This window comes from Aquarana catesbeiana, linkage group LG11 (genome assembly GCF_042186555.1).
Source record: "Aquarana catesbeiana isolate 2022-GZ linkage group LG11, ASM4218655v1, whole genome shotgun sequence".
NCBI lineage: Eukaryota > Metazoa > Chordata > Amphibia > Anura > Ranidae > Aquarana > Aquarana catesbeiana.
The window spans coordinates 108,838,836-108,854,384 of record NC_133334.1 but is presented as its reverse complement, the minus strand read 5'-3'; the positions used below and the strand labels follow the sequence as shown (position 1 = coordinate 108,854,384).

At 43.6% G+C, this 15,549-nt stretch overlaps 1 protein-coding gene across 2 annotated transcripts; it reads right to left on the bottom strand.

The window, feature by feature from the left end:
* Positions 1-5,398: 5,398 nt before the first annotated feature.
* Positions 5,399-15,467, bottom strand: FAU (FAU ubiquitin like and ribosomal protein S30 fusion). Of its 2 annotated transcripts, none has more exons than XM_073604861.1 (5): positions 15,391-15,467; positions 11,555-11,634; positions 9,005-9,149; positions 5,790-5,845; positions 5,399-5,563 (listed from the first exon to the last, which is right to left on the bottom strand). In XM_073604861.1, exons 2-5 carry the CDS (start codon positions 11,627-11,629, stop codon positions 5,438-5,440), a joined length of 402 nt encoding a protein of 133 aa, XP_073460962.1. In that variant the 5' UTR covers positions 11,630-11,634; positions 15,391-15,467; the 3' UTR covers positions 5,399-5,437. The 2 variants fall into 2 exon arrangements, with proteins under 2 accessions (XP_073460962.1, XP_073460963.1); XM_073604862.1 differs by having other exon boundaries at positions 11,555-11,631; positions 15,391-15,459.
* Between the last annotated feature and the right edge of the window lie 82 nt (positions 15,468-15,549).

Here is a 15,549-nt window from a genome sequence, read left to right as displayed (position 1 = left end):
ACATTTAGCAAAGTTTTTTTACAGGGGATAGTTAGGTAGATTTTAAAGTTTAATTACTTGCCGCCCGCCATATAGCAAAATGACGGCGGCAAAGTGGTTTCAATAACCTGACCAGACGTCATATGACGTCTTCAGGATATTGAGCCGCTGCAAGCCCCCGGGGGCACGCATCGCGGCGATCGTTGTTGTGAGTCAGTCTGACACCCCGCAACACCGATCTAGGTAAAGAGTCTCTGATGGAGACTCTTTACCATGTGATCAGCCGTGTCCAATCATGGCTGATCACTGTGTAAACAGGAAGAGCCGGTGATCGGCTTTTCCTTACTCGCATCTGTCAGACGCGAGTAGAGAAGAGCCGATCGGCTGCTCCTCTGATTGGGGGTCTGTGCTGTTCGATTTTCAGCGCAGCGCAGCGCAGCCCCCCCCCCCCCCCCAGGATGCCCACACTGGACCACCAGGGATGCCAATCAGTGCCCACAATGGGCATCACTGATTGGTAGGCATTGTTTGGCACTGATTGGCATCCAACAGTGACATACATTACAGTACATCAGTGCCGCCCATCAGTGCCCATCCGTGCCGCATATTAGTGCCCATCGGTGCAGCCCCATCAGTGGAGAAAACTTACTTATTTACAAAGTTTTGTAAATGAAACAAAAAAAAACATTTTTTTTTCAAAATTTTCGGTCTTTTTTTTTTATTTGTTTAGCAGAAAATAAAAATCCCAGAGGTAACCAAATACCACCAAAAGAAAGCTCTATTTGTGGGAACAAAATGATAAAAATTTAGTTTGGGTACAGTGTAGCATGACTGCACAATTGTCATTCAAAATGTGACAGCGCTGAAAGCTGAAAATTGGTCTGGACAGGAAGGTGTACAAGTGCCCAGTATTGAAGTGGTTAAAGTGCAAGTTCACCTTTGCAGAAAATGTGTAAGGTACTTACACTGGACCCCTCCCCATCCCCCGCGTCCTGCTAACCTGGAGTTTGGTGATCACTTGCACTGACAGCTCGTATCGCCGCTATACCGGTCCGGGGATTTGAAATCCCAGTGGCTCTCTCCTCTCTTCGACTGCGGTGACAAAACGGGCTATGCGGGTTCTGATTGGTCGGCACCGCCCATGTGACGACGCCAACCAATTAGAATGCTCCTAAATGTACCTCCTGATGAGGTACACTTTGGAGATTAAGCTGCATGGATTTCTAAGCCCCAGACTGGTGAGGCGGCAACCAGATGTGTCAGTGGGGGTGCTTGTGGGTGGTGGTATCGGCACTGGAGAGGGTGCAGTGGATGATGGGATCTGCACTGGAGAGGGTGCAGTGGATGATGGGATCTGCACTGGAGAGGGTGCAGTGGATGATGGGATCTGCACTGGAGAGGGTGCAGTGGATGATGGGATCTGCACTGGAGAGGGTGCATGGTACTTTATAGATGACCCACAGTGACACACTGGAGGTAAAGTGGTTGTAAAGGCATTTTTTTTTTATTCTAATTTATTAAAGTGGATGTAAACCCTCTCCTATACGCATTGAAGTGAACAGCCTCAGATAATACACAGCGATTAAACAAATCGCCCTACAGAAGTTTTACATGTCTATTACATATCTGCTGTCTTCAGCTTTATATATTCTTTAGAAACTGCACATCGTGTTAAGAGATTTTTTTTTTTTTTTTTTCCTTCCTGTTCAGCATTGGGAGTGTAGTCTTGGCATACACAATGTGACAGCTGATTGGAGGGAAGGCACACACCCCCCACTACACATAGGCAGAGTAAGGAATGTGCAGAGCTGTGCCATGAATAGACCAGCTCTCTGCCAATCTATTTATAGCACCCACCCTGACACAAATTTCAGGGTGGTTTTATCTCAGTCAGAAGTTATCATGCTGATAACAGGACAGAGCAGCAGAAAGACACAGGACTTAGGGCTTTGGAAAAAGATAAGTAAATACTGCAGATATGTGTGCCTAGGTCAAATTTCATGAATCAGGTTTACATCCACTTTAACCACTTAAGGACCAGCCTCGTTTTGGATTTTAGGCGTTTACATGTTTAAAACAGGTTTTTCTGCTAGAAAATTACTTAGAACCCCCAAACATTATATATGGTTTTTCTTCTAACACCCTAGAGAATACAATGGCGGTCATTGCAATACTTTTTTTTGCACCGTATTTGCGCAGCGGTCTTATAAGCGCACTTTTTTTGGAAAAAATTCACTTTTTTGAATAAAAAAATAAAACAGTAAAGTTATCCCAATTTTTTTTTTATATTGTGAAATATAATGTTACGCCAAGTAAATTGATACCCAACATGTCATGCTTGAAAAATGCACCCGCTCGTGGAATGGCGTCAAACTTTTACCCTCAAAAATCTCCATAGGCGACGTTTAAAAAATTCTACAGGTTGCATATTTTGCGCTACAGAGGAGGTCTAGGGCTAGAATTATTGCTCTCGCTCTACCGGTCGCTGTGATACCTCACATGTGTGGTTTGACCACCGTTTTCATATGCGGGCGCTACTCGCGTATGCGTTCGCTTCTGCACGCGAGCTCGTCGGGACAGGGGGGTTTTAAAATTTTTTTTTTATTTTTATTATTTATTTTAAAATATTTTTACACTGTTTAAAAAAAAAAAAAAAAAATTGTGTCACTTTTATTCCTATTACAAGGAATGTAAACATCCCTTGTAATAGAAAAAAGCATGGCAGGACCTCTTAAATATGAGATCTGGGGTCAAAAAGACCTCAGATCTCATATTTACACTAAAATGCAATAAAAAAAAAAAAAAAAAAAAAAAAGTCATTTAGAAAAATGACATTTGAAAAAATATGCCTTTAAGAGGCGTGGACGGAAGTGACATTTTGACGTCGCTTCCGCCCAGCAGTATCATGGAGACGAGTGAGCGCCATCTTGGCCTCACTTGTCTCCAGACACACCAGGCAGAAGGACGCGATTGCCTCCGCCGCTACCGACGGCTCCGGTAAGCGGCGGAGGGTACCGGATCGCGGCGGGAGGCCCCCTCTCCCGCCACCGATAAAAGTGATCTCGCGGCGAATCCGCCGCAGGGACCACTTTTATCTGAAAGCCGGCCGCCGCACGAAAACGGGGATACCGGGGTTATGGAAGCTAGCTGCTGCCATAACAACGATATCCCCGTTCAAACTTTGGACGTATATAGTCGTGCGGCGGTCGGGAAGTGGTTAAGGTAATGAAAACCCAGTATGTAGCAGCTCCCCTAATACTTACCTGAGCCCCATCTCTATCCAGCAATGTGCACGAGTGCCTCTGCCAACCGGGACTCTCCCTCCTGATTGGCTCCTGCTGCTGTCAAAGTCAGTTAACTAATCAGGAGAGAAAGGGCAGGGCCAAACCGCAGCTCGGAGTCTGAATGGACACAACTGTGGCTTGGCTGCCCCCATAGCAAGCTGCTTGCAGTGGGGGCAGGAGGGAGGAGCCAGGAGCACCAAAGAGGGACCCGAGAAGAGGAGGATCTGAGCTGCTCTGTGCAAAACCACTGCACAGAGCAGGCAAGTATAACTTTTTTTTTTCCCCTTTAAAAATACCATAACAAGACTTTAGTATCACTTTGACTACAACTGGAGTGTGTAAAATCTGGTGCAGCTGTGAATGGTAGCCAATCAGCTAACTTTAGCTTGTTCAATTAAGCTTTGATTTAAAAAACCTAGAAGCTCATTGATTTTAATGCAGAGCTGCATCAGATTTTGTACTCTCCAGTTTTAGTAAATCAACCCCAGCGTGATCATACATTGTACACACAAACCATTGATAATATAAAGTGTTTCCCTCTGGTTTGGCCTTGATGAAGAGCTGCACTTGGGGTCTGACTGTAGCAGCACCAAACCCATCACCGTTCACAGACCTGGAAGCAGAGCTAATCACAAAGCACTGAACACCTGAGATACTACTAGAGCTTAAATTATAATGACCCTGGAAGGTCAATGTCAAAGGGGGCACCCCAGCCCATACACAGCAATAACCCTTTCCCCTCTTCTATCCAATTCACCAACTGCTGGAGGAAAGTGACAGATGTGGAGAGGAGTCACACAATGACACTTTTTTCCAATAAGTGAACTCCTCTTTTAAACCTGGGTTCACACTAGTGCATGTGGAACACTGCATGTGATTGGCACGAATCGCACCGCATTCCTGTGCACATCACATGCTTTGTCTGTGCGATTTGAGCCATACATTTCAAATTGCATCCACACCAAAATGGCACAGGACCCCCCCCCCCGAATCACATTGCATGAGTATGAACACCCATGCGATGCTGGCAATCGCACTGCGTTTTATCAGTTTTGGGGGTGTCATTAATTTAACATTGACATCTGTAGCAAATCACATTGAAGCCGTGCGATTGCTATGCAGGGAAACCCAGCACATTTGTGCGTTTCCCCGCATCGGTGTGAACCAGGACAGAAAACCTATTTGCATATTCATAAAGGTCAAGTTTCCCAATATTCTGCACATTTAGACAATACTCTTCTTCTCCCCCCCCCCAGGAACAGAGCTGAGGCTGCCAATCAGCTGGAGTTCCCTCCAGTCACCTTTTTACCTCTTGTGTCTGTAAAACTTGTCAGAAGTGACTCATGCCAATAGAGGAACAAGGTAGCAGGAAAAAAAAAAAAAAAAGACACTAAATGAGGGGGTCTCATTTACTAAAAACTGGAAAGTGCAAAAATCTGGTTCAACTAAGAAACTAATCAGCTTCCAGGTTAGATTTCCAAAGTTTAACTGAACAAGCTGAACTTAGAAGCGGATTGGGTACCATGCACAGGTACATCAGTTTCTGCATGCACCAGTTTTAGCCTCCCCTTAGCTTGGTTCACACCTACGCAGTTTGTTTTTGATCCATCTTTGTAAGCTCGCAGGAACAGGGCACCTCTAACCCTCCTAGTTAGAATTGTGCTGTTGGTGTATTGCCTCCCTTTATATTGTAAAGCGCTGCACAAACTGTTGGCGCTATATAAATTCTGTATAATAATTTCTGCAGTGCCTTTTGCGTTTGATGCATTTTGCACACATGTATTGATGCATTTTTGATGCTTTTTTTGATGAGCGGATTAAAAGACAAATCGCGGCAAATACGCACTAGATGCTTTTCTGCAGCTACTCCAATTAAGTCTGAACCAAAAATGCACCCTTTTGCTGAAAAAAGCACAGATCTGAACGTGTCCCATAGGAAACCATGTTAAATGGACTGTTATGTTTTTTTGCAGAAACACAGGTGTAAACAGAGCCTTAGCGCTCTGAATTGAGACACGTATATGCACTATACAGGAATGTGCTTTGTTCATATTTCATGTTTGAGGTTTACAACCATATTCACAATGAAATGAGTTTATGATAAAATATTTTCTCAACTCAAACACCACAACAGGTTGAAGTTCTACATCTGTTTATTAACCCATTGTGACATTTTAAGAGTTAGCATTGGGTCCCTTCTTCTTGCCAAAAGTGGGCACAACATTAACAAAGCGCCTGTTGTATTGCATGCGCCTCTTTGCCCGGCCAGTCTTCTTTTTCTTCTTCTCTTGCTTGGCCACCTGCAAACGCAGTAAAAATATATAGTGAGCAGAATGAAAAAACAGGAGATACAAGACTAATGACATCACTAGTGAGTTGTTTAAAAGTTTACATTTAGAATGTTGAAATATCTCTGGATTAATTGGGTACCAACAGTGCTTTCCAGTGTTGCTCCACACAGCTACTATAAAAATACTGGACTAATGTGTTTTTTTTTTTCATGAATAAAAAAAACAAACAACTTACTTTTGGAGTCTGGCCTCGTACTTTTCCGGCACGAGCTAGAGAACCATGGACTTTACCTGTTTGAAAAAAGCATGTTACAGATTAGTCACTACAATTACAGGAGGCTATCAAACTAAACCAAGTCAGAAAAAAAAAATCCATCCAATATCTCAGATTCCTGTGGCAAGACATTCTCAGAATTCCAAGCTCAGTTCCACCAATACAAAGCAAAATGATAGCCTAACTCTTTCAGATATGCAAAAAAATAAAAATATGGGTGCCAATCGCTAGTAAAGAGTCCCTGCCACCAACTTAAAAGAAATTGCAGGTAAAAGCAAAAGGGCTTTAAATGCTCAGTTTTGGTGTTTTTCATTTTCATACATATTGTATTAACATGTCTTTGAACTAGAACTACTTCTTTAGGAAGAGTCCATTCCCAGCACCACCCTGCCTCCACATCATAGCTTTCTTCTGGTAGTGTTTACTCTGTGCTAGCCCAGCTCCTCCACCTTCCCACATAACCGTTTATGTAGGTAGCTGTTGGAAGAAGCAGCAAAGGGAATTATAGAGAGTGGCATATAATCTGCTGGGTTGCTCAAAATCTTACCCAAGATGGCAATCCAAAACAGAAGTCTCAGGACTTGATCAAGTCAAGGACATCATGCACAGGTAATATGCAAAAGATACATGCACATATAATCTTGTAGGACGGATTTTGTTAAAACAAATAGCCAAGTGCAGGAGTAGATAACCTTTTGAGCACAGTGTGCTGAAAAAGGTTTTCAAAAAAATTGAGCATCCCGATTTTATAACCAAAAAAAAGTCAACTTCACTCAATCACAAAAAGGATTTTTTTTTATAAAGTAAATGCTGTAAAGTACTTTAGTAGTGAGAAACTAACATCCTGCACTCCTCAGATCAGCCCCAATTCATGCACCTTCACACCTCAGATCACTGTCCCCCTGTTGATCTGCCTCACCAATGTTCTCCCTTTCTCATCTGTCCCACCACTGCACCTCCCTGCACATCTGCTCCACTGCCATATCCCCCTACTTTTCTGTCCCACCACTGAACCCCCTTGCTCACCTGGCCCAACACTGAAGCCCCCCTACTCTTCTGTCCAACTGCTGAACCCCCCCCCCCCCTTCTCATCTCTTCCACCACTGTACCTCCCTGCACATCTGCCCCACCCTGTTCTCATCTATGATATGTGTGATATGCAGAGTGGTGAAAGGAAGCAGAGATGAGACATCTACCTGTCCTGGCACACTCATCCTGCTGATCCAACTCCCACATCCTGCCCACGTGCTTGTATGTGATGTCACAGACAAGAATCTGGAATGGATGCGCAATGATGAGCTCAGGTCAGGGGTATTTTCTGAAAGCAGTGGGCCTGTGTGCAGGATCATAAGTTGAGCCCTCATAGCTGAGAAAAAGTGCAGCGCTCTGCGCCACAGGAAAAACTGGGTGTGATTATCATTGCGCTGAATAATGGATCTGGCTTTAAGGGACACAGAGTGCAGGTGTTCAGTAGTGACACAAAGGTTCAGGAATAATTTCAACAAGGTTCCCAGAAGCTTAACAGTAATTCCACAAACTGTCACCGGATTGTGGTTTTCTCAATCACAGCGAAATCTCTTCTGAGATTGGCAGTGGCAACTAAGCGTCATCTTCCTCCAGATGGTGAGCGAGGCTAGCAGGACTGATTGGCTTTAGCAGTGGCCAATGACAATCCTCTTGGAAACAGGGACCGCCCCCCTAGCAGAACTGCACCCAATCTCCTCCACATCACAAAAGCTGACAAACGCAGCTACAGCAAAGTTAGAGAACCAAACAATGTTTACCATCTTTTACAATGTGTGGGGGCACAGTGCCTCCCCCTCAGTTCAGGTGTGGTGTAGGGAATTCTGAAATTGGAATGCATTAGTGTCTCACTGACACTTCCCTGCACTGCTCTGCTGATGGGGAGGGAGCTGAGTGCCGGCAAAAGAGGTTTTGTGTTCCGCGGGTTGCCTACCCCTGACAGCCTTGCATGGAATGAAAAACTAAAATATGATCCCTGAAGTTTCAGATAAAATAGGTTACCAGAGCACATTTAAATTTTGCAGAATGTACATTTTATTAAAGTAGACTTTACACACCATTTATTACATTTAAAAAATAAGTACATTTTAGTCAGTGAGGAAGGGGTGCTCTTTAGAGGACTGTACTGCGTTGCAGAAAAATGCCGTCCTCAGTGTCACCATAGACAACTGAGGGCAATCAAATATAAAAGCACAATCGTACTGTCTTCAGGAACATGCAACGTTATTACATTACACATTTTGGCTCAGCTAAACCATGTAGTAGGCAGTAAAAGGGAAAATATGCATAGTGCAGGCAGCTGCTGGAGGACACCATCAACTAGGATGGGTTTTTCCAATCTGTCAAATCAAATGCTCTTCCAGAAAGTGGTAAACCAGCAGGGTTAGGCACCTTCCATAGACAAGAGCCTTATCTAGTTCTAGAGACAATGGCCAAATCAAACAACTCATTTCATGCCCAACATGGAGGGATGACCACATTAGGGACCCATTCACACTATGCATTAAGGCATATTTTATTGTTGCAGCCTATTCTTGATGAAAGAGGTGGCAACACACTAAGTGGCTATGTCTTTTTGTGCAGTGCTACATTGCATGTTTTGAAGTAGTGCATTGGGGTTCCATTCAATAACCTTTAAGTGACAAAAAATAAGCATTACAGCCAGGTCAACCTTCATACTTCCTCAGGGTCATATATGGTTGTCAACTGTGTACAATTGTGGGCATCTTTCAACTTTCATACGTTACTCCATTGGTCCAATGCTTTTAAAAAATATATTGTTCTGGGAGTTTTTAAGTGATGTTTGTGCCAAAAATGCACATTTTAAAAAGCATATGCGAAAAGTTGATCTTGCAGCTAAAGGATTACCTGTTTTCATCGGGTGTAAAGGCTGAATTATGCACATGGATGTTTGACTATTAGAGCAAGGTGAATTTTACAACATATGGAGAACGTATAACTGGGATCATGAAATGAATGTCTGGTAGAGAAGTGTGGTTATTGGTTTGTGGTTGGAAAATAAATCCTATGTAACAAAAAACTTATGCATTCTATCTTACCAAAACAAATGTGTGACTAGGCCCAAGGGAAGCATCATTAGGGATTATAGACTCAAACTCCTGAAGATGTACTTTGCACCCTGAAATACTGACCTCCCAACAGACGAGCAGCAACATCCAAAGTGCTGAGATCACATACTCCACTCTGGCCAAGGGTGTCTTCATCAGACAAGGGGGAACCAGCAAGAAGAATAACTTGGTCTTCGCAGGAAATTCCCTCTAGAGAGGAGACCTGGGCCTGAAAGAAGATCAAATAGTATGTGTGATGGATGCAAAGCAAGACTACAGTTTAAAAAGTGCCAAGAGGAGAACGGACAGCGATAACAAGATGAAATTTATTCTATATCAGCATCAGACTCAAAGCACACACTGCAGAATACTGAAAGCTCAATGATTTAACCACTTCTGGTGGTTATGCCAGGATGATGGCTGGTACATTTTTAGTTTTTTTTTTTTTAGAGCCGACGATGGTCTCTCTTATAAAAGCAAACCTAGCGGCTAACTAGCCGCTGGATTGCTATTACAAGCAGGACGGGATGTCCCCACCGCCACATTTTGCAGCTTGCTTGGACTCTCCTGCCCCATTGGGCTTGGCTCTCGCTATGATAACCCTGAAGCAATGATCTGGCTTCGCTTCACATTTACCTGGATGTCAATGGAGCCATTAAAAAAAAAAAAAAAAAATATATTATATATAATTATATATATATATATATATATATATATATATATATATATATATATATATATATATATATATATATATATATCTCTATATATCTATATCTATATCTATCTCAAAAGCATTCAAAAAGACATAGATCTTGGTGTTTTAAATGGTTTTAAGATCAGGAGGGATTTAGGCTCCCCAGCTCTCTCTATAAAGAGTAACTGTCACAAGTATGTTTACATTCCTTGTGACAGCAATAAAAAAAAAGAAAAACATTTTTTTTTTAAAGTGGTGAAATTGCCCCAGTGCAAAGGCAAACGTGTACAAACAGCGAACGTCCCACACGTGAGGTATCACTGTGAAAGTCAGATCATGGGCAGTAGACCTCTATAAATCTAAATTGGTAACCTGTAAAGGTTTTAAAGCGTTGCCTATGGATAGCAAAATGTATGTCATAAATTTTAGAGCTTGACATGTAACATCTTTTATATTTTACAAAAAACAAAAGGGCTATGTATTGTGTTATTTTTGCATTAAAATTCAAAAAAGTATTTTTCCCCCAAAAAATTGCGTTTGAAAAAAATGCTGCGCAAATACCGTGTGACAAATAAATAAATATATATATATATATATATATATATATATATATATAGGGGTTCTATACAAATACTTGTTAGACGTAAGCAAAAAGTGCCAGAAAAGGCTTGGTCCGGAAGGGGTTAAAAGTTAGTGTAAAATAAATAGTTTACCTATAGACACTTAAAGCGATTGTAAACCTTTTTGTTTAAAGTAACAAACATGTCATACTTGCCTCCCCTGTGCAGCTCGTTTTGCACAAAGTGGCCTTCTGGGGTCCCTCAGCGGCTCCTCCCTGCATCAGTTAACCCCCTAGGAGAAGCGCTCTGCTGGGGGGTTACCGTGTGGCCGCGCTCCCGAGTCCAGCATTTGCATCCAAAGACACGAATGCCGGACTCAGATGCATTGAGGTGAAAAAACACGAGGGTTTACAACCCTTTAAGTTTAGTTGAGGAAGGAGTTGCTTTGCTAGCATAGTTAAAATACATAAATAAAATAGATGTTAGTCATGTTGAGTGATACTCCGTCTGTTTGGGGTAGATGACATACTTCAATAGAAGAAAGCAGAATAATTCCCAACAATTAGGCTGGGCTCACACTTATGCGAATTGGATGCGGGTTTCCCTGCATCCAATTTGTATGACAGGAGACCGTGACTGGCTCTCAATAGAGCTGATTCACACATCCGAGGCAGCTGCGCTCCTCACTGGAAAAGGGTCCAGTGCAACTTTGGCTCAGTTTCAGATTCAAATTCAGGCAAAAAACTGACCTGGTTCACCCCTAAAATGGAGAACAGAGACGCACTGGACCCCATGCTGCGAGTCGTGGCCGCAGCACATGTAAACCCGACCTCAAGCCTGACAAAATCCTGCACCCATTTTCCTCTAAAGTACTCTGCCCGCTGTTACTTGTCTTGCAAGCAATTGCAAAGAATGGGAATACTGAGCCTACCATTAACCAGCCAGAAAACCAAAACCTCAACATTTAAGACAAAGCTGAGACTATTTACATCTGGCAGCACAAAAAGGGCTCATTTATAACCTGTATTTTCTAATAAAGTTATCCTTTAGGGGCAGTTTAACCACATGCAGTCCAGTGCATTTTTTTCTGCATCAAAAACACATAGAAAGTGGGTTATATGGTTTTCAATGGCATAAAAAAAGCATCAAAAAAGTGGAATGCACCTAAATGCACTGAAACACACATTCTTATTAAAAAGGTTAAGAAAAAAAAAAAAAAAAAAAAAAAAGGAGAAAAATGTACTGGACTGCATCAAAAAACGCACTGGAACGTATCAAAAACACACATACAGAAAAGCATATGGAGCGCATCCGGACTGCGATTCTATGGTGTAAACTGGCCCTTAAAGTTTAAACAGTTTGATCAGATACACTTACCTTGATATGGTAGACAGTCTCTAGCCCAGACACCTCAAGGGTGTGTAGATTTTGAGCCCTTACAAAAATCTGCATGGCTGCTGCAAAAACAAATCATCTTGAGTTACAATACAGTTAAAGTGCATGTAAACATACAACTCATTTCCTCCCCTTTGGTCTAATATACAATAACATTATGTAAATTTTTTTGCTTTCGTCAGAAATGTAGGTCTATAAAAAACAGTCACTTCCAGCACTAATAGGCCTTCCAAGGTGTGGAGTAACAGATGTCAGATAAAATGGTGGTGTGAAAGGTATATATGGTATCCCAAAACTAGGTGGATGCTGCCTTCCTCAGATGGGGTAATCCGAAAGGAACTACAAGAAAAACAGACATGGAAGGCGCTAGGGGTGCAACGGATCAAAAAACTCACGGTTCGGATAGTTCCTCGGATCAGGAGTCACGGTTCGGATCATTTTCGGATCAACAAAAAAAAAAAATCTCCCCCACAGTAATATCCACAATCTCCGTATTGGCAGGGCATTGCAGCAGGGCATTGCAGCAGGGCATTGCAGAGTATTGGCACTGCTGCCATCCGATCTCTCCCCTCCACTGTACAGATCATTACACAGAGGGGAGAGAGAGAGGAACCGGCATCATGACATGACGCCGGTTTGTTACAAGTGATCGCTCCGTCATTCGACGTGCTAAACGGCCTCCGGGTGTACCAAGATGGCCGCCGCTCCGGAGCTAGGCCAAAGCCGCGGCCTTTCCTATGGCCGAGGCCACAGAGGTGTCCCGTACGGATCAACCTCCGCGGATCGGATCACGGATCGATGACGATCCTTTGCACCCCTAGAAGGCGCGCACACCTAGTGCATTACCAGAGGTAATTTAATAATAAGAAACTATTATACAAAAGTGGGCACTCACAAAATACAACTGACAAAAGGCCATAAACACAGTGCATGGTCATGCACAGAACACAGGGTACAGCCAACGCGTATCGGTGCACATCCCCTTCCTCAGAGCTAGGCCTATACAAAAATTTCTTATTAAATTATCTCTGGAAATGCACTAGGTGTGCGCCTTCCATTTCTGTTTTTCTTGTAGAAATGTAGGTCTGTCCTGTTGTCTTTTGCAGATTCCCTGTATTAGCCATTAGCCCGCCCCCCCCCCCCAGTTCTCATCTTGGAATACAAAACGATTGGCTTTTATGTTGTAGAGGTGGGAGTGGTTGAGTAGGGGAGGGCTGACACTACTCAGTCCACACCTAGCAGATGAGTGCAATGAATACAAAGCTTCGTCTGATAGGCGGAGTCAGAGGCAGGCTGATGTTACAACCTCTGACTCCACTATTTAGAGGAAGATTTGTATTGATTGCTAGAATACATCACTTTGGCTGAGTGCTGATCAGATGGACTCTACTGTGTTCCGGGTATAAGAGGAAGTCTCGGCTCAAACCCAGAACACAGTACTGCATATAGCCTCAGCTACATACAACACATCCAGCGGCCTCATGTTAGTGAGCCCAAACAACCAAAGCTGGAGTTCAGCTTTAAACACCCCATGTATTTATAAAGCACTGTAGTGACTAACCAAGGATGGCAGTGTTGTCAACAGACTTAGTAATCAGTGATCACCAGTCCATGAAACGTAAAGTGGTGCTAAAATCTACGTCTTTACCTTAACCCATCCCCTGGAATAAAAAAGTTCATCTTTGGGAATAGGTAACATGTTCTCACTCCTGCAGCATCTCCCTGATCTGCTGCATCTAGTGACAGCAAGTGAGGGATTTACCACCTGCACTTGCTGTCAATATTTTTTTTTTTTTTTTTAAACTCGGCCATGTGGGGCCTTGTTGGCCACATTATTCAGTCAGAGTTCTGTGAATGGGGAAACTAAGTACTGACAGCCTTCGCAGCTGTTGGTTGTAATTCTCAATGACGCTGTTGAATGCTCTAGGTAGTTCTGGGATTGACAGCAGCAGAGCCAATGGAGGGAGAGAGCCACTGCAGTGCTGGATCAGATTGGGCTCAGGTAAGTAGTATGATGGGAGTGGTGAGCTGCAATAAAGTTTACCTTAATACAGAGTTTGCATTAAAGAAAAAACAAACCTTCAGCTTTTAGACTCATTTACTAAATCAGTGGATAAACAAGGAAACATCTTTACATTAAAAACCATTCAATGAGGGCTGATCTCTCAACTATCAGGTCTGTTCTGAGCAGACAGAGGTGACTGTCAGTAATTGCTTTCTTCTCTGCGGCTGCCTGTCAGGCACCTGGGAGGATCCTGACATTATCATTGGGATCCTTCCAGAGTCTGTAGTGGCTCTCTGATGTCAGACAACTTTAGCCCACTGTAGCTGGCAAAGCTCCACAGCACAGGTTTACTCCTGTAACCCACATGACCAAAAGAGCTTTGGCCATGCTTCTCTTTTAAAGGGCCCATTCACACTTATCCAAAGCCTAACCCACAGCAGTTTGGTGTGCAGGTAGCAGTCTGTTTTAGTCTGCAGTGATGTCCAGCAATGGGTGGTATGTGCGTTTTATTGCATCACAGTTTATTCTTCTCCAGGAACTTAATTTGAAGTGTACAAAGTGACAGTTTATATCACTGCACAGCACCAACCAGCGAGGTGTGAAATGCCACATCTGCATATTATTGCACCTCACCTCTGGGCCATCTTGCAATGGCAATGGGCATGTAGAATGGCACTCCACCAGGGCAGAAAACAGCAGTTAGGCTCCGTTCACACCAGTGATACTCCAGTCAGGTGACGGAGTGTAACATTACTCTCTGCCACTCAAGTCACATCAATGTAGAAGAACCTTTCTTTCAAGTTGATTCCATTGGAACAGAAGCCACTGAAATCAATGGGCTGCAACGCGTGTCGGAAGATGCACTAGAGGGGACGGAGCCTCGCTGCCCAGTGTGAATGGGCCCACAGGGTGTAACATTGTACCAAGAGGCTGTAAGCAACAGGGTAACACCGAGTTGCCACCTCCTCCCTTTAAACCCAAATACATATGAATTACACAGGTTGAGGGTAATTAAATTCAGATAAGGCACCAAGTGAGTTTAATTACCACCTTAATCAGTCACAGAACCTGTGTAATTCATGTGTGTTCTGGTTTGAAGGGATGAGGTGGAAATTCCACTACCACAGCAGTCATTGGATAGCAACACAGATCTGACTGACCAATGAGAAAGCCTTCTTCCTCCTTGGAATCACCTCCTGAACAAGACTCATACATTAGATTCCAATAGATGAGCTCGGATCACATTGAAAGCGGCTTTTAAATTGTGCGACTTCATCTAAAACCACACAAATACAAAGCGACATGTCACTGCGATCTTGAAGACCTCTGTGTGGCTTTATGAACGGGCGTCTGTTCAAGTTGCACCCGAGATCACAAAAGTAGTGTGGGGACTAGAAGTTCAAATCAATGCGCTAAGTCGGCGTTGCATCATTTGAACACGGCCATTGCCTACAACAGGGTGCGACTTGTCCTGCGGTGTAACCTGTCAAGTCGCTCCCATGTGAACAGGATCACCCAGGAGACCCCAACAAACCATCACCATGATGATCAGGAAGCAAAGTGTGATGATTTCTGCTCTCGGTAGGTCTGGCCTGTATGGAGGAGAAGTATAAGCCGGGACAGTGAAGAGTCTCACATGTGACATGAGGGGATGAAGTGAGGGGGATGGGAGAACTCCCCGGTGACTGAGGCAGCGAGCCCCGCACACACCACGTGACCCAGCACCCCTCCACACACTCTCACCACCAGCCTGACCTCCCCGCCATCACAGAACCCCTCCACACACACAAACTATCATCCAACAACCCCTCACCGGCCACTCCGCGTCTCTCAAAATGGAGGAAAGAAAGAGGAGGGAGCAGGAGCGCGCACGTATCTTATACCGACACATGAACGTGCACGTTTACGGCATGATGTACAGCCGCGTTCTTTTCCGCCACATTGCTACACCCATTTCGAATCCCTGACCGCA